Genomic DNA, 23,959 nt, shown 5'->3' with positions numbered 1-23,959 from the left:
CCCGTTCCAGATTCTTCTGGAAGGGCAGCGCCGCCCGAGCGGTGCCGGAAAGAGCCGAGGAGGCGGCCGGGGCCGGGCGGGCTCCCCGCCGGCGGCGCCTGCGCACGGCGGGGCTGCTGCCGGTTGGTGCCGGCGCTCCGCAGTGGGGGAGCGGCGGGCGCGGAGCCGGGGCCGGTCCCAGTCACAGTCCCAGTCCCTGTCCCAGCGGAGCCGCGGCGGGCGCGGGAAGCAGCGGGCGCAGCCATGTCTGTGGTGGGCATCGACCTCGGTTTCCTCAACTGCTACATCGGCGTGGCGCGGAGCGGGGGCATCGAGACCATCGCCAACGAGTACAGCGACCGCTGCACCCCGTGAGTACCGGCGCTCCCCGGGGCCCGGCGCTGCCGCTCCGCCCGCCACGGGCAGCCCCGTGTGTCCCCCGCGGGGCCGTGTGCCCTGCGCGCCCCGCGGCGCTCCCCGCGTGGTCCCCCCGGACGCTGCAGCCCCCGCGGCGGGAGCCGGGAGAGAGCCCCCTTGCCGGGAACGGGCGCAGCGGTGCGTGTGCTGGGGCCGGAGGTTGCCCGGGAGACATTCGAGTAGTCTTGCGTCTGGCTGTCCCGGCTTGTGGCTCTGCGTGTCCTTGAAATCCCGCGCTGTGAATGTGCCGCACGGCTCCGGAGCCACAGCGGACTTTTTTTTTTCCGTCCTTGTCGCGCTTTGGTTTGGGGTAGCCCAAGAGATCTCGGTGGAGTGCATGTGTTTCCCCAACTCTGGAACGCCTGCCAGAGCTGGAAGCGTTTTCACTAACAATTACATGATGGAGTGGTGGCGAGACTGGGGAGGAGGAGGAGGACGTTAATTCACCAGGGAAACAGGGAAGTGGCGCGATGAATTCCTTCTCCTTAAACCTGTTCTTACTTGCACCGCATCTGCTGGCCGTGGAATACCGAGGTCTGGCGAGGAAGAGAGGGGGGGGCAGTGGGCAGCGTCTGTGATGATGGGATACGCAAGAGTAGGTGGAGACTTTGCTCCTCTGTTTCTATGGGATACGTCTAGGATTTTAACAGCTCTGTCTGTGCATAATTTTCAAGGAGGATTCAGGAATTCGTGTAATACTCATGAAAATCGGGGCTTGGATGGTGCTTCCGTTTGTTAAAGGAACTTGTAGCCAAGAGAGAAAGCTGTTTCTGCTGTGTGAGGCTGTAATAACTTCAGCTTTGCTGTCCTTTTGATGTCAGAGAAATGTAGGTGTTGGTTTATTTTCTAAAAAGTTGTTTTTTAGAAGTGCAAAGAAGTTGAGTGCTGAAATGCGTGCTCTCTGTTTTAATGGGAATACTGTTTAATATTCCTTTTACTCTTGGGGAAAATACACTTTTCACATTAACTCTCAAGCAGTCATTATCCTTGTGCACGTTTTACGAGAACTGAAATTCAGGGGCTTTTCAAATTCAGTGCAAGGAATCCCATGAAGTTGTTGCCCAAAGAATCCTCAGGCAGCTGCAGTTTCCTTCCCCCTTATGATGAAGAGTACTTCCAAGTTGTTCTTGCAGTATGTTCTTTGCAGGAAGGCTTCTCTGTATTTAATATTTTTCACATTGATGTCTGATTAACTGTACTTTCAAGATTTTTGCAGAGGGATTATGAAGGATTTACAAGTTGGCAATTACAGCATCTGGAGTACATGTACAGTTAAAGGTAGTAGGTGTCTCGCTTAAAGTGACATTTTCCTTGGCCTTCTCTGTCTTAAAATGCAGTAATATAGGAGAACGTGAGGGAAGTCTTTTTTAACACCGTTGTCTTGAGGCAAACCAAAAAAAGGTCAATAGAAATGTAACGAATTTATTAGTTATGTAAGTTTATCATAGTAGCTAAACCTTAACTTCAGACATGATTTGAGTGATGTAGGCAGATCTGACTCTTGAATCATCAGAACTTTTGTTCTTATTGCACATAGCAACACAACGCAGTAAATGAACTCCTTATTTAAATGTTCCTATACAGGTGCTTACGTCATTCAGATACTTAAGTTAGCTAATAGTTAACATGGACTGGAGATGTCCCAAATACTTGTGAGTTACTCCCAGAAACACGAAGTCTGCTGTGTCTGTGTAGCACTGCGTAAAAATACCTGGGCAGGCCAGTAACCCTTTCCCTTTTTGGGGAGGATCTGTATTACCTGAGTTTAACACAGAATTCCTAAGCCATAAATCCAGTGCCCCTGTTGTTACGAAACATTCAGGTGGTCCTTTGTTAATATTTGCCCGAAATGTACATCCTGTAATCTGATGCTTGGGATTGTTGGTGTCTGTAAGATCTGTATCATCTTGGAAGCTTTAGCACAAATATATTTAGAAAGAAAGGAAAAAGATTTTGCCATGAAGCCATCCATTTCAGTAGAACTTGTATATTTTAAGGCTTTTGGCCCTTGGTTGTCTTTGGAAGTTAACTGATGCTTGGCTTTTTCTGAACTGGCAATTCCAGCCAGTCTGTTGTTCGTGTTTCCAGTGCTCCTGGCACATTAAACTCATGGCTAGTGGCCCTCTCAGGTGCTCTCCCCCACCACTGTATCTTTGTGGGAAAACAGCCAGTTGCTGGTAGCTCATAATGTTTTAGTAGCTTTTTTCAGACCACGTGTGTTTGTTGATTAAGATCGTGAAGGTAGAGCATCTTCTTCAAAACAATGCAAGGGAGAGGATGGAAATGTTGTTCTGGTGAGGAGAGTGAAGTCTGGGTACTGCTCTGCAGCTCTCCTCAAAGCAAGCTGAGGGTGGTGGTAAGGGAAGCAGTTCAGTATCCGTGTATCCTTAGGGTGGATGCTCTTCCTAGAGGGCTGGTTTGGATACTGCAGAAGTTTTTTGTGCCAAAGAGAGCACATTCATTTTTTGAGATTGTTGCTTCCCTGCCAAGGGAAGAAGAAACCATCCATCCCTCTGTGCTGAAAGTGAGTAATTGAAGTAAATCGTGGCAGGAGCTGTGGTGTGTCAAGTAGCTTCTGACTTGATGCTTCATGCTCTGCATGGGTTATGTGCCAGTAATTGTCTGTCAGCAGAGTCAGATTCCTACACTGAAAAGGCCTGATACAACAGCATTAGTTTGTAAATACCGTTTGCCTACTTTATGAAGAGCTCTTTTATCTGACCTTCCTTAATTATCACAAGGTATGATTGGGAACTGTAGTGTTGTGACGCTAAAAATGGTGAAAGCTGTTGGTGAAAGCTGAATTACATATCTGAATATGTAGGGCAGGGCCGTGTCTGTTTGCAGCAGTGAAATGTGGGGGTTTTGCATGTTCAGTGTGGTGTCACAGAGAAGAGGTTGCTAGAGGATACTCTCAAATTACACTGTTCTCGTTGCAGTGATGATGGAGAGGAGGCAGGAAGCAATCTGCTGTAGTGACCTTTATACATTAATTATAAACAATTACAATTGCATTTGAACTGTGTGAAACCTGGGTTGTATCTGTTGCTTACTCCTGAATGGTTTTAGCCAGATTCGTTCCCTTTTGAGGAACCTATTTCAAACCTGTAACGTGAAGAATGGTGATAGTAACTTCCAGAAGAAAACCCAACTGTTTCCAAAGGTGATAATGAGGAGGGCCAGATGGTGACCGTGACTTGGGGCAACCTTTGCTGAGCCAGAGGGTGTTCAGTGGTGACAGAAGAAACAGCAAGTACTGCATTAGAGCTTTCGCAGCCCTGGGAGCTGTTTGCAGATATCCCCCTTTTTGCCTGTTTGCAGCAGGTACTTGGTAGTCCTCAGTTACGGAAGTGCTCGAGAGCTTGTGAATTTCATCTCCCCTGGCCTTAAATGTTTAAGGTTTTTTTCCAGTTGTTGTTTTAGGATTGTTGGTAAGGGCTCTTACAGTGTGAGTGTGGTCCTGTAGGACTCAAGGGTTTGTTGAGTCAAAAAACCCTGACTGGTAAAGTTCAGGTTTTTTAAACTAAATGTCACAGGCTTCTTTTCACAGTTACCCGTGACCTAGAAGTGACTATTCATGCTTTTCCTTCATGATGAGATCTGTAGAAGCTTTTACAGAATTCCCTAAATGCAATTATAATGACAACAGTTGCAGTGCTTGCAGTTTCTAAACTAACTTGCAAAGAGTAAGAAGAATTCCACTTCAAGTTCTGGTGCTTCATGCAGTAATGCTCTTAAACACCACATCCATGTTCTGCTACTTGAATTTTTGTGGGTGTTTTATAGTACCATGGAAATATTTTATGATGTTTTCTTTTAAAGCTGATTTTTTTCCTGTTTTTTTTTTTTTTTTAGAGCATGTATATCTTTAGGATCCAAGACCCGAGCCATTGGGAATGCAGCCAAGAGCCAGGTAAATGGATCACAGACTTTATTGTGACTTATTAGACTTATATCCTGTTGAACTGTGGGAAGAAAAGTAACAAATAAAGTTGGTAATTTTATGTTTATGTGAATTTTCTGCAGTAAGTGTGTATTTCACAGTAATAGTTATTGCTTCAACAATATTAGCAACCCTGTATTAAAATTGAAACACTATTTCTGCATTGTTTTGTAATACAGAGTGGGGGGGGAAAAGGGGAAGATACAGAAAACCTTGTTTGTTCCCCAGTAAAATAATATTTTCTTGCTTACTCATGACAGCAAGAACAGAGTTCGTAATTAAATCTCTACTGGGGGTGGGGAGGGATAATGTGCTTATGCTTTAGAAAAGCTGAAACTGAAGTTGAACAGAGTTTCATAGAGGTACTGGTTGTTGCTTATAATGTGAAATGAATGTGTTTTGGTTATGTGCTGTCTCACTTTGGAGCTTTGAACAGAAATGAAATTTCTCTGATCCACAGTAAATTCATTTGCAACCTCAGAAAACCTCCCTTTGGGGAAAAAAAGCCACGTACGAGATTTGTAATAGCCTGTATGAGTCTGCAAATTCAAAGTAGGTCAGGTCTTGCTCTCTTTTTTTGTGTGCATGGGTGATGTTAGCATGTGGAAGACTTCCTTCCCCTGAGATTGGTGTAGATTTGGAAATCTGCCTGGCAGATGTGAAGGTAGGAGAGCCCCCGTGATGTACCATGAGCAGGCAGTAAATGCAGAAGCCATATCACTTTCATTCTGAGCAACTTCACACGTTTTATCCGAGCTCAGCCCCTGAGCTTTGCTGCTGAGAAGGTGTCCTGTCAGTATTCTTCCCAGCTGGCAAGTTTGCTCTTTAGATTAGTAAACTAGTTCATCTTGGACAAGATTACCCTGGAGTAGTTTCTTTTGACAGCTTTAATACTGCCTTCACTGGGATTTGTTTCTTCTGGCCCTTTCTTTGCTTAAGAGCCTGTTCTTAAAGTAACTAGGTCAAAACACTGATGAGAAAACAGGTGTGGGGAGGCTTTATGTCCAGTTGGGATCTGAATTAGAGGAGAACTTTAAAGGAAGTGAAATGTGTTCATTTGGTGAAGGTTCATTTAAGGCTAATGTAGGTAATAACTTCATTTATTCCTACTGACAGCCATTGCAACAAATATCAAATATCTCAAATATTGCATTATGTATCAGAAAGTTCCTCTAATGTAAAAATTGTGAAAATTGATGGCAGCAAGCTAATGAATATTACAGAGAGAAATAAACTTGAATTTTTTTAATGGAGGCCATAGATTAAAAAACAGATTCTTCTTTCTCTCCCTACACGCGTTTCTTTCCAGTGAATTTGTAGGGCTTTACACAGGTCAGCGTGTGAATTAAACCCAAAAATTAAACCCAGCATAACAAGAGTTTCTTTCTTCACAGTCCTCTGTAGCCTGCATGTCACAGGTAATTAAAATATCTTTTCCACAGATCGTCACAAACGTAAAAAATGCAATACATGGTTTCAAAAAACTGCATGGAAGAGCATTTGAAGATCCTTACATACAAGCCGAGAGGGCCAAACTTCCCTATGAACTTCAGAAGATGCCTAATGGCTCTGTAGGAGTAAAGGTGAGTTAAAGCCTTGGGCAGAGTACCTTTAGAGGTAGATTTGGACTTTTGTCGCTTCTTGCAAGAACAAACTTACATTTTCCCCAAGAAGGCTCCAAATAAGTCCTGCACTTTCTACCCAAGATGTCCATTGAGGTTTCTCATCAATTGTATTTGCTTTCCATAGTACTTTCCATTACTAGCTTTTCACCTTACCCCACTAGATTTACCTTCAGATATGTTCAAATGCCTTAAAAAAAACCTGTGCTTGATTATTAGTTTCCCTCTGAGATTAGGTCTTAGACGTGCAGAGACCAAGTTTCAGGAGAACAGGATAATGTTCTGAATATAAAATCTGAACAAGTTAGTTGTAATTTGCTTCCAGACTAAATGGCTGGAAGCTATTCTTCTCAGAGTTCTGGCTTTCTGGGTTCAATTTCTGAGTGTGTCTGTCTTTTTAGCATTTTAATTTGGATAGGGAATGCATTTTTGAAGCAGATCTCCCAATCATCTTCACTGCACTTTGAGTTGCTTTTTGACAGGGCTTCGTACCACAGAGTGGGTTTTGTTCTGTACACCTGGTGAAATCACTCTAATGGCCAGTGTAAATACACATCCTTCTGGTTTTCCCTGCACAGGAGTGCTTGGGATGGCTAGAGAGATAGTAGTCCATCAGGAATTCAGGATACAGAACTTCAAGTGAAAGGCTGAAGGTTCAGATGTGTTTCCTGAGCAGGGCAGGACTGTAAGAATTGCCTTGTTTGCACCTTCCCTCCCTCATGTGCTCGAGTGAGCCTTGCAGGGAAGCAAATGTTCCTTGGGTTTGCTCCAAAACTCTTCATTTTCAGCTTGTGTTAGGGTTATGTATTATGCTTTGTTGTTGTTTTTTTAAGTTAAAAAAAAAAATATGAGCAACACAAATACTGTATCATTCTAAATAACCCCTTGAGATAATGGAGGTATTAAGTTTTCCACAAAACAATTTTCACCTAAACTGAACTGGTTTAGGATTTGTTGTAGGTAGCACAGATCTGTAGCATCAGTTGCTATGGTGTTATTTGTGTCTAGAGTCTGGTATTGAACCTGAGTCTCCATTCTCAGCATTACAAACGATGTCCAAGTTGCACATGTTCAGGGAAGAGTTCAGATTACTGATCACAGAATCACAATTCTCTGTTTCAGGTGAGATACCTTGATGAAGAAAGACTTTTTGCGGTTGAACAGATTACAGGAATGTTACTGGCTAAATTGAAAGAGACTTCAGAAAGTGCTTTGAAGAAACCAGTGGCAGATTGTGTGATTTCGGTAAGTGGCAATATATTTATTGTAATCTGGAGATAGCTTAACGTAAACTAGGACCAGATATCCATGGTGCAGTGGGAATAGATGCAAGGAGCGGATAGAAATCGTATCCCCAAAAATAGGCCTTTGGTAAAGGTTTTCCAAATGAGAATACTTTTGGAATCATATGTGAGAAGATGAGAAATTTGTGAAATCAAGAGCGTGTTTTCAGAAAGAACATATTGCTTAAGCTGATCCAAGCTGTCTATCTACAAGGGCTGCATGTAGTATTCCTGGTTACTGTAGTTCCTGTTATAAATGGGAGCTGTCCTATGCATAAGCGTATCCTCCTTGATTCCGAAGACCCTTCCCAAATTCGTGTTGAATTTCTTTGTTGTTACATAGTTAAGCACTGTTGTAGTGCAGTTGAGGGTTGTCTAAACTCTCTGAGGGTCACAGTAACACTTTGAGAAGCCCAAATTACTTGGCTGTGTTTGAAGAAGTCTTTTCATTTCGTTGCTTTGCCCATGTTGGTTTTTTAGCTGATGCCCTTCCCGACGAGGAGGTTTTGTTCCCGATACCAATTCCCATGCCTGCTTTTCCCATGGTTTTTGTTTACTGGCTCTGCTGGGAAGTCTGGGCATGAGGGATTGCAGAGACATTGCATCTGTCAGAGACATGGAAACTGGAAAGTCATGTACTTTAGCTGTTAGAAATGCGCTTTGATGTTTTTCCTTGCTTCCTTTCGGTATACAAAGACACTTAAGAGAGCACCTCCCACGCACAGAGGGATCCTTGGCAATACACCACAGTGGTAGCCAGCAAAACACCCTGTGAGTGTGGTTCTGACTGAAGCTGAAGATGTGCCAGCTGATGGCAGCCAGTTTCTAAATGGGCTCTGATTATGCTTGGGCTGTTTTTGATGGCGCTGAATGTTGTAGCTCCCTGTAAGCTGGCACTGTGCTGGAGGTGATATCTGAAAAATGGGTACAGGTTCAGGTTTAGTTCTGGCATCACTGCAGTGCTTCTGGCTGTGACTTATTTTTGGGGCTATGTGTGAATATTTATTGTGTTCGCTTTGTCCTGCACAAATGTTTTCAGTACCTAGTAATGATTTTAAGATTAAATGACTCATCGGAAGAATCTGAAAAAGTTTTGGGGTTTTTTTTGTGGTGCTTAAATCTGCTTTATTTAAAACAACCTTGAATGCCACTTCATTTTTGTCATATTTTGAAATCTTAATTAAAATATGAACTAAAAGGCATTACCTACCTGTTTTATTCAGGCTGCCTTATTAATTTGTGGCTAGCTCATAACAGTTTCTTGTGGCAATGACATTTATGGGGTAGCTTAATGGGCAAGTCTGACTTACATAAATTAAAAAATCCATATTCCATAATACCCTGTGTTTGTTATTTTTGGAAACAGGTCCCTAGTTTCTTCACTGATGCTGAAAGGAGGTCTGTAATGGCAGCTGCACAGATTGCAGGATTAAATTGTCTGAAGCTGATGAATGAAACTACAGCAGGTAAAGGGCAGAAACTTTTTTTTTTTTTCCTTTTCTTTTCTTGTTAAATCCATTCAGGCTCTTGAATGTGAGGGTGATGACATCCTGCTGTTACACAATTAGGAGCTTGAGAAAGAGCTGTCCGGGCTGGTCCTGCCCAATCCAGCTTGGGAACTGGAAACACAGCTGTGGGGTGGTGTGCAGCACTTAGGAGGCATCCAAAATATTTTTCATTTTTAACTACTTAATGTGTATGCTTTAACATAAACTGCTTCTGTGTAAACTGCATTTTTATGGAACTTTTCCAAAAGTGGATTTGCTGATCAAATTATAAAAAACAACTTGAACTGTATGACTTTTCAGATATCCAAGTCAACTGAGCCTGTGGGGTAATGACAGTTTAAACTTGTGGCAATCCCATCAGCTGCGGCAATGGCACAACTGGTTCTATAAAGTAACTTCGCTCTTCTGGTCATGGTAGAGCATAGAAACATCTCACACTTCATGGGAACTAAAGTTGGAGCTGTTTAAATCAGTAATTTCTATTTTTCTTGATTTAAGTTTTCTTTGCTCTCAGTCTCAAGCAGCTTTCCCAATGAGGGCTGGTTAGTGGATTTGTGTAAACCAGTCTTCTAAAACTTTTTTTTTTTTTTTAATTTCTTGGGCACATGTGAGTTTTGCAAAGCTAAGATAAAAAATATTGAAAGTAAAGCATTTCAAGGGAGAGGTGTAAGCAGGAGGCTTAATCTGTGCAGTTTCCCAAATTACGATGTTAATTTGGCCGGAAGCAGAACTGAATTACAGGGTGATACTTCAGGAGTGGTAAACCTTCAGTTGACATTTTTCATCTCATGTCAGTGAAAAACATATTTTCAACATGTTCTGAACATTTGAGCAGTTATGGAGGTGTTTAGAAAGGGTAAAGAATGGGTAGTGTGTGTCTTTTGATAGTGCTTTTAATGCACGCTTTACATCTTGCCCTTAACTTCCATGGGTTGATGTTTTCCAGTTGCATTAGCCTATGGAATATACAAGCAAGATCTGCCAGCCTTGGAAGAGAAGCCAAGAAATGTGGTCTTTGTAGATATGGGACATTCTGCATATCAGGTTTCCATCTGTGCTTTTAACAAGGGAAAACTGAAGGTAACCTTTTAAGTCATGCATTAAAATTCCATACGCCTGAAGTTATTTAACACTCAAAATACTGCTCTTTGGAAGGATTATTTTTTAAATGTCTATAGCAAATACTTTTTAAATGTGGAATACAAAACCCTTTTGTTGTTTTTTTGCTGTTTCACTAAGTCGGTTTTTGTAAAACGCAGAAGTGAACTGTCTCCCAAAATGTGTTTTGAAAAGTGTTTGATAATTGAGCACACCACAGTTTTTGCGCCATGTTATATCACTGATACATTTGCATAATCAGGTAGTCTCAAAAGCATTGTAGTTGTGCAGCTGACTTACTCATGGGAAATGCTTTAACTCCTGAGTCGCTCCATGATGCTGGGGTTTTTTTCCAAGTTGAAAGTCTTAAATCCAACAGGATGCAAGGCAGAACTGAACAGGAAGTTTTCACTTCCTGCTTTTTTGTCTGTGAGCTGCTGCTGGCTGAATGCTTTTGAACTTGTCTTTGGTAGCAAAATGCCATTTGAAGTTGTGTGGAAGATGATAGCACATTTCGCTGTGTTGAGGAAATGACACAGAACAAACATTGTCTAATAGCTTCTCATCTTTCTTTCACTTCTGTCAGGTCTTGGCTACTACCTTTGACCCTTTTGTAGGTGGTAGGAATTTTGATGAGGCTTTGGTAGACTACTTCTCTGAAGAATTCAGGACAAAATACAAACTGAATGTAAAAGAGAATCCCCGAGCACTGTTGAGATTGTATCAGGAATGTGAAAAGCTCAAGAAGCTGATGAGTGCAAATGCTTCTGACCTTCCACTCAATATTGAGTGCTTCATGAATGACCTTGATGTCTCCAGTAAGATGAACAGGTATGGTGTGCTGTTTGCACTGAGGTGCAGGGGAGGGTGGTCTCTAAGCTGCCTTGTAACGTGGAATGCTCTTGCTGTCCTGCAGAGCTCAGTTTGAGCAGTTGTGTGCTGCCCTTCTGGCCAGAGTGGAGCCTCCTCTAAGAGCAGCCATGGATCAAGCAAGTAAGTAGGAGTAAATTTAGGTACTGCTAGTAATCCAGTTATCCTAGAGCTCCTTAATGATTATCTTTTTAATATATTTTTGTATTTATTAGAATTGCAAAGCTAAATACTGAAAAGTTTCAATGTAAGTTCCATTCATACGCTTGTCATGACTGCATGATGCCATTCCCGCCTCATTTAGTGCACATGCCACTCTGCAGCCTTGGTTATTGACCCTCATTCACCCTGTGTCGTGGAAAAGGCTGGCACTCTGAATTGGTTTAAAAAAAACACAAAACCAAATCAAACCAAAATGATGATGGGGGAAAAAACTATTATTCTTTACTGCAACCTTGGGGCCAGCCTGTTCCATGTGATACATACATGTCTTCACTGACCTGAGAATTTGGCAGTACATTCTTAAAGTAAGTTACCTGAAGCATGTGCAAATAACAAATTAATATTTTTTTTTGCCTAATGTAGTGTAAAGGAGAGAATTGGACTTGCCCAGGAAAAGGTTTAACCCCTAATTTCAGCATCTTCATCTAAAAGAAAGGGAAGAATTCAGCTTCTCTTGTGACTTGGCTAGATACAGGAATTAAAAACCTGAGCAACTGCGGAGCAGAGCTGTTCAAGGAGTGATAGTTTGAGATTATTTATACACATAACTTCTTAATTCTGAATTCAAGATAACCTGCAAGCACAGTCTACTATTTTTTAAATATATTTAGCTAAAGGTTTTGCTTTACATTTTTGGCAGCCAAGGTTGAGCCAGCCATAAGGTGAGGTATTTGGGTTTCACTTTGTTGTTCTTGTTCAGGAGAGGTGAGGTATTGTCCAGTAGCGTAGGGCTCCTAAAGAAGACCCAATTTTACACTTTTGGGTCTATGCACACCAGAAAGGGATGCACATGCTGTTCTCATTGATGCTTGGCTTCTGCATTTTCCAGGTTTATGCAACTAGAAATCTTTGTAGCCTGCAGGAGGGACAGAGAGTTGTAAAGATCATGTCAGCTGTTAAATGTATTCAGTGCTTGTCACAGTGTCAGATAATAAGAGGACTGTTACCTTTTCTTCCTTTTTTTTTTTAGTTGTCCAAAGGCAGCTTTTTGAAATCTTGATGGTAACTTAAAGCCATGCGCTCTCTTTTCTAGAACTTCAGCGTGAAGATATCTACAGTATAGAAATAGTAGGTGGGGCTACTAGAATTCCAGCAGTGAAGGAACAGATCTCTAACTTTTTCTGTAAAGAGATAAGCACCACGCTAAATGCTGATGAAGCTGTTGCAAGAGGCTGTGCCTTGCAGGTATAGTTACTGAAATAAAACCTCGCTATTGCTACTTTAACATCAGGTACTAATTAAATACAACTAACCACAAGCAAAAGGTACTACAGCTGAAATAAGTTACAGGGTCTTTCTACTTCTTTCAACCATTGGTGAGAGTGACCTTGTCAGAAATGATTCTGTTACATTCATTAATTTGCTGCCGTGTCATGTTAAAAGGATGGTCTTGTTAGAGGCCTGTTAAGTTTGATGTGGTTCCACTTTGACGTAGTCATTCAAAAGCTTTGCTGGGTATCTTTACCGAGAATCACTGGGGAAGTAGCACCTATTACTTAAGTCTTTCAGTTCAATTAACTATGCGAAGTTTCTGTCAAAAAAAATTCTATGATAAGCAGGACCTCCATATGACCTATATGATTTGTAGCCTTTTAGCACTTCAGTATTAATTCTTGTACTTGCTATTTATTTGACTTGCAGGGATATAATAAAATTTTGGTCTTTTTTGTCTTTTTTTTCTAGTGTGCAATTCTTTCCCCAGCTTTCAAAGTGCGTGAGTTTTCCATCACAGATGTTGTTCCTTACTCTATAACGTTGAGATGGAAATCATCTTATGAAGAAGGAACAGGGTAAGTTGGTACAGTGCCTACTGAAAAGTGTGTTTGTATATCAAGAAAAATGTTGAGCTGTGGGAAGAAAACAGGCCTCTGGCTTTGAAGCTGTCATCCACTTGAACTGTTTTAGATTTTTTTTTTTTTGCACTATATCTTTTTGATTTCCAGTTACTGCTTAGTAATTGGAAATACATTTAATTAAGAAACATTGCGGTAAAGTTGCTTAGTTTTTAATAAAGTGTGATCCTGAATGCAGAGTCCAGCTTTGAGACCAATCTCCAAGTCTTTCCATAAAATAACTTAAATTACTCAGCTGTTTGCATGGCTGCTGATCATTAACGTACCTGGATTTTCATTATCCATTAAATTATGCTCAGAGGTTTAATCTTACTTAATGTTTTACTGCTTTAGGGAGTGTGAAGTCTTCAGTAAGAACCATGCTGCTCCGTTCTCAAAAGTAATTACTTTTCACAAGAAAGAGCCTTTTGATCTGGAAGCTTATTATACCCATCCACATGAAGTGCCTTATCCTGATTCCAGAATAGGTAAGGAAATGTGAATAGAAACCCCATACCCAGCTCTTGTTGATACTGGGAAGAGAGGTTCTCCTTTCTTCTAAGATAGGTCACTTCTACATTTCCTAGTTTATAGTAAAGCTTTGGTTCTTTAGAAAGGTTCAGCACAGTCTTCTAGGTTTAAATGTAGTGATCAAACAGTATTGACATCTTTGTTGGACAGTTCCTAAAAAAAAAAATCTGCTTTGTTCATTTTATCTTGACAGTTTCTGAATGCTTTAAAACAAGTAGATAGGAGTTATTAGTGCTCTATTGTCTGGTTCTTTCAGTTTATATAAAATTGATACGGATCTTATGTGCCAGCTAGCCTGGATTTTTCAAAGAAATTGGATCAAAGGAGCTGTTACCTGTCTGGGCAGGTAACTCGTCTGCTGCTATCCATCACATCTCTTTCTGTTAATCTGAGAACGTAAAAGATAGGCATTTCCTCAATTTAAGCATCTGTAGTAGAGTCTAAAGACTTAGATGGTATGAATAAGTTTCTTGGTAGCTAATGCTGTCCTTACTTGCAGTATTAATATGCTCCTCAGGGTCTTTAATTCATTTATTTCCTGATTTATTAATCAGATATAAACTTGGTGCTGTCTGTTTAGCTGTCTATGCAAGAAATCTGTGGTCTTCAGGAAGAAGCCTTCTCCTTTATGTGTGCAGTCTGCATCATCTACACTCAGATTTCTAGCAAATTGCGATATGTATCAACCTCACTACTTCCGCAAGCCTTGATAAGCACTGTTCATTCTCCAGAAGTTTATCAAATTCATCATTCAAAATCTCCGTTAACATTTTATTTTGCAGTGTGAAGGTTGAGTTCACGTGGACAAAAGAAACCATTTGAGACGATCAGAGTAATTTCTCTAGTGTGGTGGTTACAGAAGGCAACAGAGAAGTAGAATACTTAGTAAAGTGGTATCTTACTTTTTTATGAAATACAGATAAAGCAAAAACATCTTAGTAATTATCAGGGAACTGATAATAATTGGGGAACCAGGATTTAGTTTATCTACCTGCAGCTTACATTGTAGAATTGACGACTGAGTAGAAAGTTTTCAAGTAGTTCAAGTTCCGTGAAGGTGCTGTTTAAATTAACACCCTTCCACTACTTTTTTTGACACAACAGTTCAAGCCATCTTTGTTGTTTTCAAGGGCGTTTCACTATTCAAAATGTTGGTCCCCAACACGATGGCGACAATTCCAAAGTGAAGGTGAAAGTGCGCGTCAACATCCACGGCCTTTTCAGCGTGGCTAGTGCTTCCATAATAGAGAAGCAGAGCATAGAGGGGGATCACAACGACACTCCCATGGACACCGAGTCATCCACTAAGAACCAAGGCAGAGATGAAGAGCTGGTACGTAAACTTGGAAATACCTACGCTGTGATTCTGATAAGAGAGCCAGTAATTGCAGATTAAATCAGTGTTTGGCTTTTGACAGTTACTGTTTCTCCCCCCTTAAATTACTACTTCTGCTGTGCAACACATTTCTTCATGTTTATTACTGAAGTGCTGGTGAAGTGTGGCACTAAGAAAGAAGAGTGTAAAACCAGACTCTGAACAACAAAATGATGTTTTGTGTTGTTGTTCTTTACCATCTCTGTGCTAGCATTAGCATTATCTGGTGTTGCTAGCAAATGGCAGCCTATGTAATGAGATCTGCTGACAAATTGATCTTAGGGTTTGTTGTTCCTCACACCGTATTTTTTCAATGAGTAAAAAAAAACGTCGTATATCTTTACATATGGTGGCCTTGGCAGCCTTTCATTTAAGATTTGTTGTTAGCAGCTTTTCCCACTTTAGTTCAAGATACTACAGGAATTAGAGCAAGTGGTTACACAACTGGCATTACATAATCTATATAAGCAACTCCCTAAATACTACACTGCTTTCCAGGAACGCGAGCATATTTGAAATACTAAACGTGATGCAGTTCCTTGTGGGCAGATGCTCCGTATCTGATGTTTGTAATCAAGCGGAAAAGGGTTGGAGGTTATAGAGCTGGCATGTAGTGTGAGGCGGGCTGCACAGGGAGTTCCCTGGGCGTTGAGCACACGAGTAACTGCTTCCATCCTCAGGCTTTGCAGCTGTAGTACAACTGTCAGCTGTTTGTCTAACGTATCTTCTGTTTCACAATGGTGCTTGTCAGCAATTACCTTTCAGTATTGAGGATCATCCCCTTGACTCTGAGGAGGAGGTTTGTGGTGTATGTTATTTCCCCTCTAGAGCTATTTCCTGTAGGTAAAACAGTTCCTAATGTTGTTGGCTTTTCTGTGTGAACAGTAAGAACAGCCAATTTAGCATTTAGATTTTTGTTTTCTTACTCTGAAGTGACAAAACTTAAGTTTGGTAAAAGTAACCTTGTTTTCCACTCTAAACTGCAACATGTGCCTCTGTGCTAGGGTTTGAAATCCTTTAAGTGACTGGTCTTGTGTTTTGGAGAACTAACAGTAAATGATTTTTTATTAATATGTAGTTTATGAATCCAGAAATCTGAATTCCTTTTTGTAGAAGCAGTCTTGGATCTTTCAGACTTCATCTACAGCTCCTTAGTTATCAATGCACTGGATGTCCAAATATTAGAGTCATCCCGAAAACTTCTTTAAAAGTGTTTTTCAGTGATGGCAGGGAGTTGTATTACTTAAACCAAGTGATCAGCACTAGTAATCAGGGATGTCTTTTCCATATTGTTTAATTTGGAATAAGGCATAAGGGATAAATTTAGGATAAATTTACAGATAAATTGAATTGAAGCTTGCTTTATTTCGGGTGGCACGGAGGGAAGACAGTTGGTCATGTACTCCAAGAGGCCACTACTACAGAAACTAATTTTTATTAGTCTCACTGTCCTTGAGACAGATGCAGGTAATAGTTACGATGATTAAATTACTTCTGCTTTGAACTACAAACTTTCGAAGTTTAGGTCAAAAATGATACAAGGTCAGAGTTCTGGCTGTTCCACAGAGAACCCATTGTTATTGCCTGTGTTGGTGGTGTGTTTCTAGAATGTTCTTTGCTTGCATTTTATATGTATTTATTTCTAATTTAAAGTGAAGGGAGAATTCGCAGGGTTCAGTGTAATTATGTTATGGGGACAGGTGGCAACATCAACAGACTGAGGAGAATTTTTGTTTCATTTGACAGATAGAAGTACAAGTAATACATCAAAACGCCTGTTCAAACAGGGTGAATCAGAAATTGTTAGGGTTGATTCTAAAGTTCATATGTTACCTGTCATCTACTGTAACTGACATCAGTCTTAAATCTTACAGCCAACCTTTGCATTCAGTTATGTAACTCTCTCTCTAGGATAAAATGCAGGTTGATCAAGAAGAAGGTGTGCAAAAAGGTCAAGCTGAACAACAGAACCAAGCAGATGAGGAAACTGAAAATGCTGGAACTGAAACAAAGGTTTGTATTCAGCACTGATATTTTTTGCCCAGTATTCTCACACTCATTGATTGTACTAGTTGCAGAATGTAGGACTGTGTTTGAAGAAATACATATTTATATAACCATTTCAGGATATGAATATATGTAAGTTAGGAATCCTACCATAGCACTTTAATTTTCAACTGGTATGAATAAGAATTTGAAGTAGCTTTCTGTTGTTCAACCTAGGTTTATAGTGAACATGTAATTTAGGGAAACTTATGAAATACCGTGAAGAATCATAGCTGCTCTTTATGTTTAAAGAAACTAAATTTCACCAGTTTGGTTCAAAACTAAGGCAGTGGTGATTTTGAACACAGAGGAACAATTAGGTGCTAAATCTATATAGAATTAATTTTTAGCTGTCTTTAAGAGTTTTGTTTGTCTCTCTTTTTGAGCATAAATGTAGTAATATTTCCATTCCTGGAAGTTTCTTAGTAGTGTCACTCTTTATAGGCTTCTTCTGGAGAAAAGCAAGATCATCCATCCCAGCCAAAGGCTAAAACAAAAGTTAAGAGTATTGACCTCCCTATACAGGCCAGCCTGTATCGGCAACTGGGACAAGATCTGATCAATTCCTACATAGAAAATGAGGTAAGCAGCATAAACAGATGACCACTCAATGTCACTGTAAATAATTATCTAAAAAAAATTTGCAACCATCAACTTAGCCAATTTAGAATTCTTAGGGGGTTTGCCCTTAATCGTAAGGGGGTTTGTTTGTTTGTTTTTTTTTTGGGGGGGGGGTGGTGAAATTACTCAATTTCGTTAGACTTAACTTATCCTGTTCTGGTTGTGCTTGTAATGCAGATGACTTACACAGAGGTGAACATTTTTATCAGTAATTGTAAATTAGCAGTTTTCTGCCTGTGGTACAGTTTCAAGGGAGTAGTCACTGAGCTTGACACTTAAAATGCTTTTAGTTTTAAATAAGGTTTTCTCCACCCTAGGGGAAGATGATGATGCAAGACAAGCTTGAGAAAGAAAGAAACGATGCTAAGAATGCTGTTGAAGAATATGTGTATGAATTCAGAGACAAGCTGTGTGGAGTCTTTGAAAAATTTATCACTGAAGAGGTAAGACTTGCCTATATGTTTCAGCTGTAGGAAAAAAAAGTTCCTTTGTGTTCATAAATCTTAAGTGTGAGTTTTGTGAAGGCTCCAGTGGTCTCTTGGACTAGTTTTGGAGTAAGAGATGGCTTAACTTCACAGAAGTGAAGTTCAAATTACACTTGGGCCTAACATTTGACTTGCAAGCAAGCAGAGTTCTTTACTGTCTGAGAAGTTCCTCAGTGGCAAAGAAAGATTGGGGATGCAGGCAGAAAATAGAAATCCTATGGTCAGCACAGGAAAGCAGGCCACAAACTTCTGAATGGTGTGATTGGGCAGGAATTAAAACAAAATGAACAGATAATGTGGAAGAATGTTAAGAGGTGCATGAGCTGTCTTAAGTAGCTTGGGGACTGATTCTGTAACTCCAGTAAACTTTACCTGCAAATCAGATGAGTAGGGCTGTCCTCCTTGTCTTAAGACTCTGTAAAATCTTGGCTTTCAAGTCTGTTCATTGCTGTTTTCCTTCACTATCACTCTGAATATTTCAAGCTGATGACACAGTCTCTTTTGAGTAGGGGTGAAGTTGCAAAGGTGTGTGTGGGTGGGAGAAAAGTCTCATTTGACGTGTTCCCTTCTGAGCTGGAGTGTCCCTGACATGCCTTGTAGGATTCAAGCAAGCTGACCTTGATGTTGGAGGACACTGAAAACTGGCTTTATGAAGATGGAGAGGACCAGCCAAAACAAGTATACATGGATAAGCTTCAGGAATTAAAAGTAAGGTTTTAAGTGGCTTTCTAGAAAAACAATGCATGTGTGTTTGTGGGTGGGTGTTCAGGTTGTATATACAAGTTATTTATGAAGCGAACATAATACTAGAAATAGAACTAGAAATAGGGTTTGATTTAATGTGAGTTGTGCTTCTAATGTGAAAATGGTTGAAATGAAGCAGGCTGTCACTAGTGACAACAGATTTAATTGCTGTGGGAATTTTCTGTCAGTCTTGTTACAATCTGAAGGAGGTTTTTGAATAGTTTGACTGCCTTCCTGGGTAATCAGAATTACACTCTAGAATATATTCTCTGTTTTTTCTGTTCTGAGTGATCTTCTGTGGCTGTATCATAAAACCCAGTTTTTTAGTCTAATGCCTAATGATAAAGGCTGAGAGTGCTTTAACAGTAGCTTCCACTGTTATCATTTGATTAGTAATGACCCAAAAAAAGCCCTTAAATACTTCAGATGTTATTAATCTCATGGGGAAAATGTGAATTCTGATGAATGACTAGCCCTAGGGCTCCAGCTGTCTTCTCTCAGCTCAGATTTCCTTTGTGGGAGGCATAACTGATGGAAACAGCAGTGCACATCCAGGTGACTGCCTGGATACCAGTATTCAAGAGAAGGAAAAAACAGACAGTAGTGGATAAAACTAGAAGTTTTTAGATTAAGTGCTTGAAAATTAAAGCATCCATTAAATCTTGATCTGTTTCTGTTCCAAAAGCTGTTTTTGCAGAAAACTGCAAAATACCAAGCCTAGTAAGGATAGGTACTACTCCTTTGTTTAAACCTCTGGGATTTTTTTGTTGTTGATGCACTAAAGAAACATGCAAAGATTTAGCTCTTGAATGGGTTAGAAAAGGACCTAAAGGCAGCCTTTCTTCCTATGCCTCATTTTATTCTTAGGCCAGACTAAAGGAAATAATGTATTTTGTAAAGATCTTTGTGCTTACTATTGCAGAAATTTGGACAGCCTATTCAGGAAAGATGCATGGAACATGAAGAGAGACCAAAAGTTCTAAATGAACTGGGAAAGAAGATTCAGCTCCTTATGAAAGCAGTAGAAGCATACAAAAATAAGGTAGAAATAAATGACTTAGTGATTCAAGGATTATAAGTGTTTTGAGTTTGGCTGTAGAGCTTTTGGTGTTTAAAAGGAAACCCTATAGGATTAACTCTTAAACTGCTTTAGAAGGGCTGTTGTACTTTGACTCCTGAGAACTTGAAAACTGTTCTGCATTGCCAGCAGAAACAGCTTCTTCATGAGAACATAAATCAAAGATCATTTTTCGTGGTCTCTTGTACCACTTGAAATGGATCTCTCAAGTTATGGCTGTTACCAGTGTTTCTGTAGCTTCTAAGACTAATTTCATTGGGTGAGCGGCATATATTAATTGGTGATACAAATATCTCTCTCCTTAGGATGAAAAATATGATCACCTAGATCCTGCTGAGATGGAAAAAGTTGAAAAATACATCAATGAGGCTATGAATTGGTTGAACAGCAAAATGAATGCCCAGAACAAACTAAGTCTAACTCAGGATCCAGTTGTGAAAGTGGCAGAAATACTGGCAAAATCTAAGGTAAAAAATATAATCATAAAAATCATTGTTGCATTCTAATAAGTTTTTTGTGAACCAGATTTTGGCCGAGATTTGAGGTAGAATATTACATCTACAAACATTAAAAGATTCACACAGAGGGAGCAGCACTTTCAGCAGTCTTCAGTGCTGGCTCTTGAATTACAGCATACCTCTGCATAAGCCTTTTTAAATACCCTGAGTTACAGCACCAGACTTTGTGCAGAGTGGATTGCCATATAGGTTTGTAAGAGATCAGGAGTTCTCTAGGTAGCGAAAGGCTTTATTTTAAGTTTCTAGATTTAATAGAATTGAGAAGTCTCATCCTTGAAAAATAAATTCCAAGCTGTTACGGACCAGAAACGAATGAGAGACATTCTAGTATAGTACAGTTGCTGTGCCACCAAATGACCTTACTGTCTCAATTCTGTCACAATTAGGAATTGGATAGCTTCTGTAATCCCATTATATACAAGCCCAAACCGAAGATAGAACCTCCCAGTGATGGGCAGTCAAAAGCTAACGGGGAACACAACGGACCAGTGAACGGACAGAGCGGTACTGAAACCAAACCTGAACCAGCGAAGGACAACCCTCAGCAGACCAAACCCCCCGGAGAAATGGAAGTGGACTAAATCTTGCCTTTCTTTTACTCAATTAAAATAGTGCAAGTAACCACAGGGTCCATTCTTTTTGTCTGGTACACACCTCAGATGTTCAGTTATTCTTAGCCAAACTTCTGTCATTTGTTGATGAGTAGTTTTGAAAGTGTTTTATATTAAGTACACCTCTGATGTTCATTTCCACTGATGCTGCTTATGTGGAGCTTTAGCCAAATGTAGATTGTATAAGTCAGTTTAAGCTTTCCCAATATATTTTATATCAAACATACAGAATTGATATATAAATGGCAACAATCTACCTTATTTAAAGCTTTTATTGTGAATAAACCTCAGCTCCTTTATTCAGGAAAGGATACTGTATTGCACTACTGATGCTCAAGTGTAGATCTAATCGCATCTTTATTTTGGAAAAATATTGGAATTGAAGTGGCAAAAGCTGTCACTTGAAGCACTGACCTTTTCTAGTTATTGTATTGTTATAATTTAAATATTAAAATAGAGGTTAGTTGGCATACCAGTCCATCTTGTTGATGTACCATGGGAATTGTACGGTCTTTTTCATATAAACGGAATAATACAAGCTTAAATGTGTTTCTTTTTTTAGGTTCCCACACCACTACCAATCTGAGTTACAAACAGCTCCAGTATAGTGGCTCTGCCATGTGCTGAAATTCATGGTCTTGGTGCACACCACTGTACATAACGTACTGTGCTTGTGATAGGATGATGCTGATGACAGTAGGATGAAAGGGTAGAACGCACAAGGCCTGCTGCATAGCTGTCCTTGAAAATGTCTGACTGCACATGTTACTATTTTCACTTCTTTTGTTTTGAATTCAATTTACATCGTATCTCATACTGGGAAGGAGAACCAGCAGCAGTGGGTGCTGCACGAGCTGGATATCAGCACCCTGATTTTGAGGTTGCTTAAATGATGTTTAGTGCAGCCTTGAAAGAAATGCTGAGAACTTATTTAAGCCTTGGTGTTCAGCATGTAAAGCTTTTGGTCAAGGATCAAAACTAAGACTGGATATTACTACTGCAAAGATGGAATCTACTTGATGAACTTGTGTAGCTTACCGTTTTTGGTCATTGAGTTATCTAATGAAAGTGTCTACAACGGATTGCACAGTGGGATTGCTGTTTTCCTTGATACATCTTAAACACTGTCAAGGTCCAGTGGATGTTCTGTATTCCAAATGCTTCCGTCTGTCACCAAGGTACTGTAGCACTTGCTAGAGCCAGTCACTGTTGACTTCAAACAGCTCCTCTATTACCAGAATGGGAATGGGCTACTCTAACTATGAGAAGTGGTTTCTTACTCCAGTCAGCATAAGAAACTGGGATTAGTTGCAGTGTAACGCGTCAGTGACTTGAACTGTGGTGCACAAACAAATTTAGGTGTGTTCAGGTGTTAACCGGGCATTTCTGCAGCTCTTCTCCTGTGTGAGGTGTTGCTATTCTAAACAGGTGAAGAATCAAGATCTTGTTTCTGGCTTTGGCTGCGATTTTATCTCCAGCCATGCCCTTCATCTTCCATCACTGTTCATGCTACAAAAAGTAATCCATGACCAGTGGTAGAGGTAAATTAAACTCTTACATATCTTCACAGAAAAAGGAAGCACCATTTACAACTGTACATAAACCTGCCAGACTAGTTCAGGTTCTTGAATTGCATCTTCATTACTGACATCAAGTGACTGAGCTTTGCTCTACTGACTGTTGCTCCTCTATGTACTCAAGTGTGGATAGGCTGACACCATAAGTTTACATATTTAAAGTCCTTGAACAAAAACAGCGTGATCTTGAAGAGCTGCTCTGCAGCCACTCTGAAACCTCAGTCTTGAATTCTGCCGCTGCAGTCACACCTCTGGCTCTGAGGGGGTGACTCTACTTCACCATCAGTTTGAGCTAGCTTTGATCCTGTAGGCTTTTACCACCATTAATATCTTAATGGCTTTTACCACAGCAGTGTAATGAGTAGCATTATTAAATATTGGCTTAAAATCCATCTACACGTTAATTTGTCTAGTAGACTTCCTGATGCCTGGCAGAAGAGCTCACACAGCAGAAATCTCCAGTAAGTTCTTCAATAGCTGAAAGGTCATGTGCATCTTCTGCTCATGGTTATCAGAAGCTTAATACTACATTACGAATGTTTGAAGCAATTCTTAAGATAAAGTCTAGAATAATCCTACAGCATGCTTAAAAGCAGATACAGTTCAGACAAACAATTGTAACCTTTTCTTACTAGGATAGGGTTTTTTTGCTGTGCATCTGGTCTGTCTCGAGATCCTTGGTGAAGAGGAATGCTGCCCACAGACTGCCAGCAGCAACTGGTTGCTGAGGTACACATTAGGAATCCCTTTGAGAAGGGCAGAGTTGTTCTTTCCACGGTGAGCTTCACATTAAAACATGATTTGTTAATATGTAATCTGTTTTCGGTTACAAAGAGGAGATTTTACCAAGGCAGATCGAAGACTCTTAAGTACTTACATAAGCTATGCACAACTTGAATGGGAGGCTTTGTGTGTCGGACTCAAAAAGTGAGTTACCCTGTGGCTACACTGACAGCACTTACCTTTGCAACATAAAAATTTGTTAGGAAACCAAAAGTAGTGTGCTCCTCTGCATCTTGGATTTAAAAGTATTTGTCAATAATGTATTATTTGAAACTTTCTGTTGAGGGCAAGATACATTTTGAATGTTTGAAAATGTTCCCTTAAACATTTGAAAATGTTTTCGTTTTTAAACATCCCACAAAAACAAGGAAGTAACACTATCTTTGTAAAGGCAGTAGATTTTTGTTTAAAAAAAGAAAAAAGTTGCAGTAATCACATTCTAAAACTTCATGTAAAAATTTAGTTACAAACCAGCAGTAATTCTTTGTTTCATTTTACTAGTAAGATCTTTTTTCTTTCAAGAGGACTTTTCTCTCGTGTGTGGAGCTTTAATGGACTTATTCAAAGAAGGACTTTGAAATAATTTGTGTTAATTTTCTTTTCCAAACTAAGTTGCTAGTAGCTGTTTTACAACTGATTCATGGGTTCCTTCCCATGTTTCTTATTATGGTACTTCAGAATTTCAGGAGCTGCTCCGAGATTCATTCAGATGTAGGAAACTGATTTTTAACTATACATCTTAGTTAAGCTTTTAATAATTTCTTTCCTTAAGCTGCTGCTCCATGACAGAATACCCCACTAGGAGCTGCCTGCTTT

At 40.1% G+C, this 23,959-nt stretch overlaps 1 protein-coding gene across 1 annotated transcript; it reads left to right on the top strand.

The window, feature by feature from the left end:
- The first annotated feature begins 123 nt into the window (after positions 1-123).
- Positions 124-23,510, top strand: HSPA4L (heat shock protein family A (Hsp70) member 4 like). The gene is made up of 19 exons (XM_027899566.1): positions 124-350; positions 4,252-4,309; positions 5,782-5,922; positions 7,084-7,206; positions 8,611-8,710; positions 9,699-9,832; positions 10,437-10,681; positions 10,767-10,843; positions 11,976-12,127; positions 12,626-12,732; positions 13,129-13,262; positions 14,436-14,638; positions 16,592-16,693; positions 17,171-17,308; positions 17,665-17,790; positions 18,433-18,540; positions 19,499-19,618; positions 19,960-20,121; positions 20,559-23,510. The coding sequence occupies exons 1-19, from the start codon at positions 244-246 to the stop codon at positions 20,751-20,753; spliced, it is 2,532 nt and encodes an 843-aa protein (XP_027755367.1). The 5' UTR covers positions 124-243; the 3' UTR covers positions 20,754-23,510.
- The last annotated feature ends 449 nt before the right edge of the window (positions 23,511-23,959 follow it).

This window comes from Empidonax traillii, unplaced genomic scaffold, assembly GCF_003031625.1.
Source record: "Empidonax traillii isolate 1590-97213 ecotype Southwest subspecies unplaced genomic scaffold, ASM303162v1 scaffold675:size783547, whole genome shotgun sequence".
Classification (NCBI taxonomy): Eukaryota; Metazoa; Chordata; class Aves; order Passeriformes; family Tyrannidae; genus Empidonax; species Empidonax traillii.
This window is presented reverse-complemented; position numbering and strand designations above follow the sequence as displayed.

Coding starts and splice junctions, on each gene's coding strand:
- HSPA4L (XM_027899566.1), top strand. CDS start 244: ATGTCTGTGGTGGGCATCGACCTCGGTTTCCTCAACTGCTACATCGGC. Junction 10,844..11,975: donor AGCAGCCATGGATCAAGCAA/GTAAGTAGGAGT, acceptor TCTCTTTTCTAG/AACTTCAGCGTGAAGATATC. Junction 20,122..20,558: donor AAATACTGGCAAAATCTAAG/GTAAAAAATATA, acceptor TGTCACAATTAG/GAATTGGATAGCTTCTGTAA.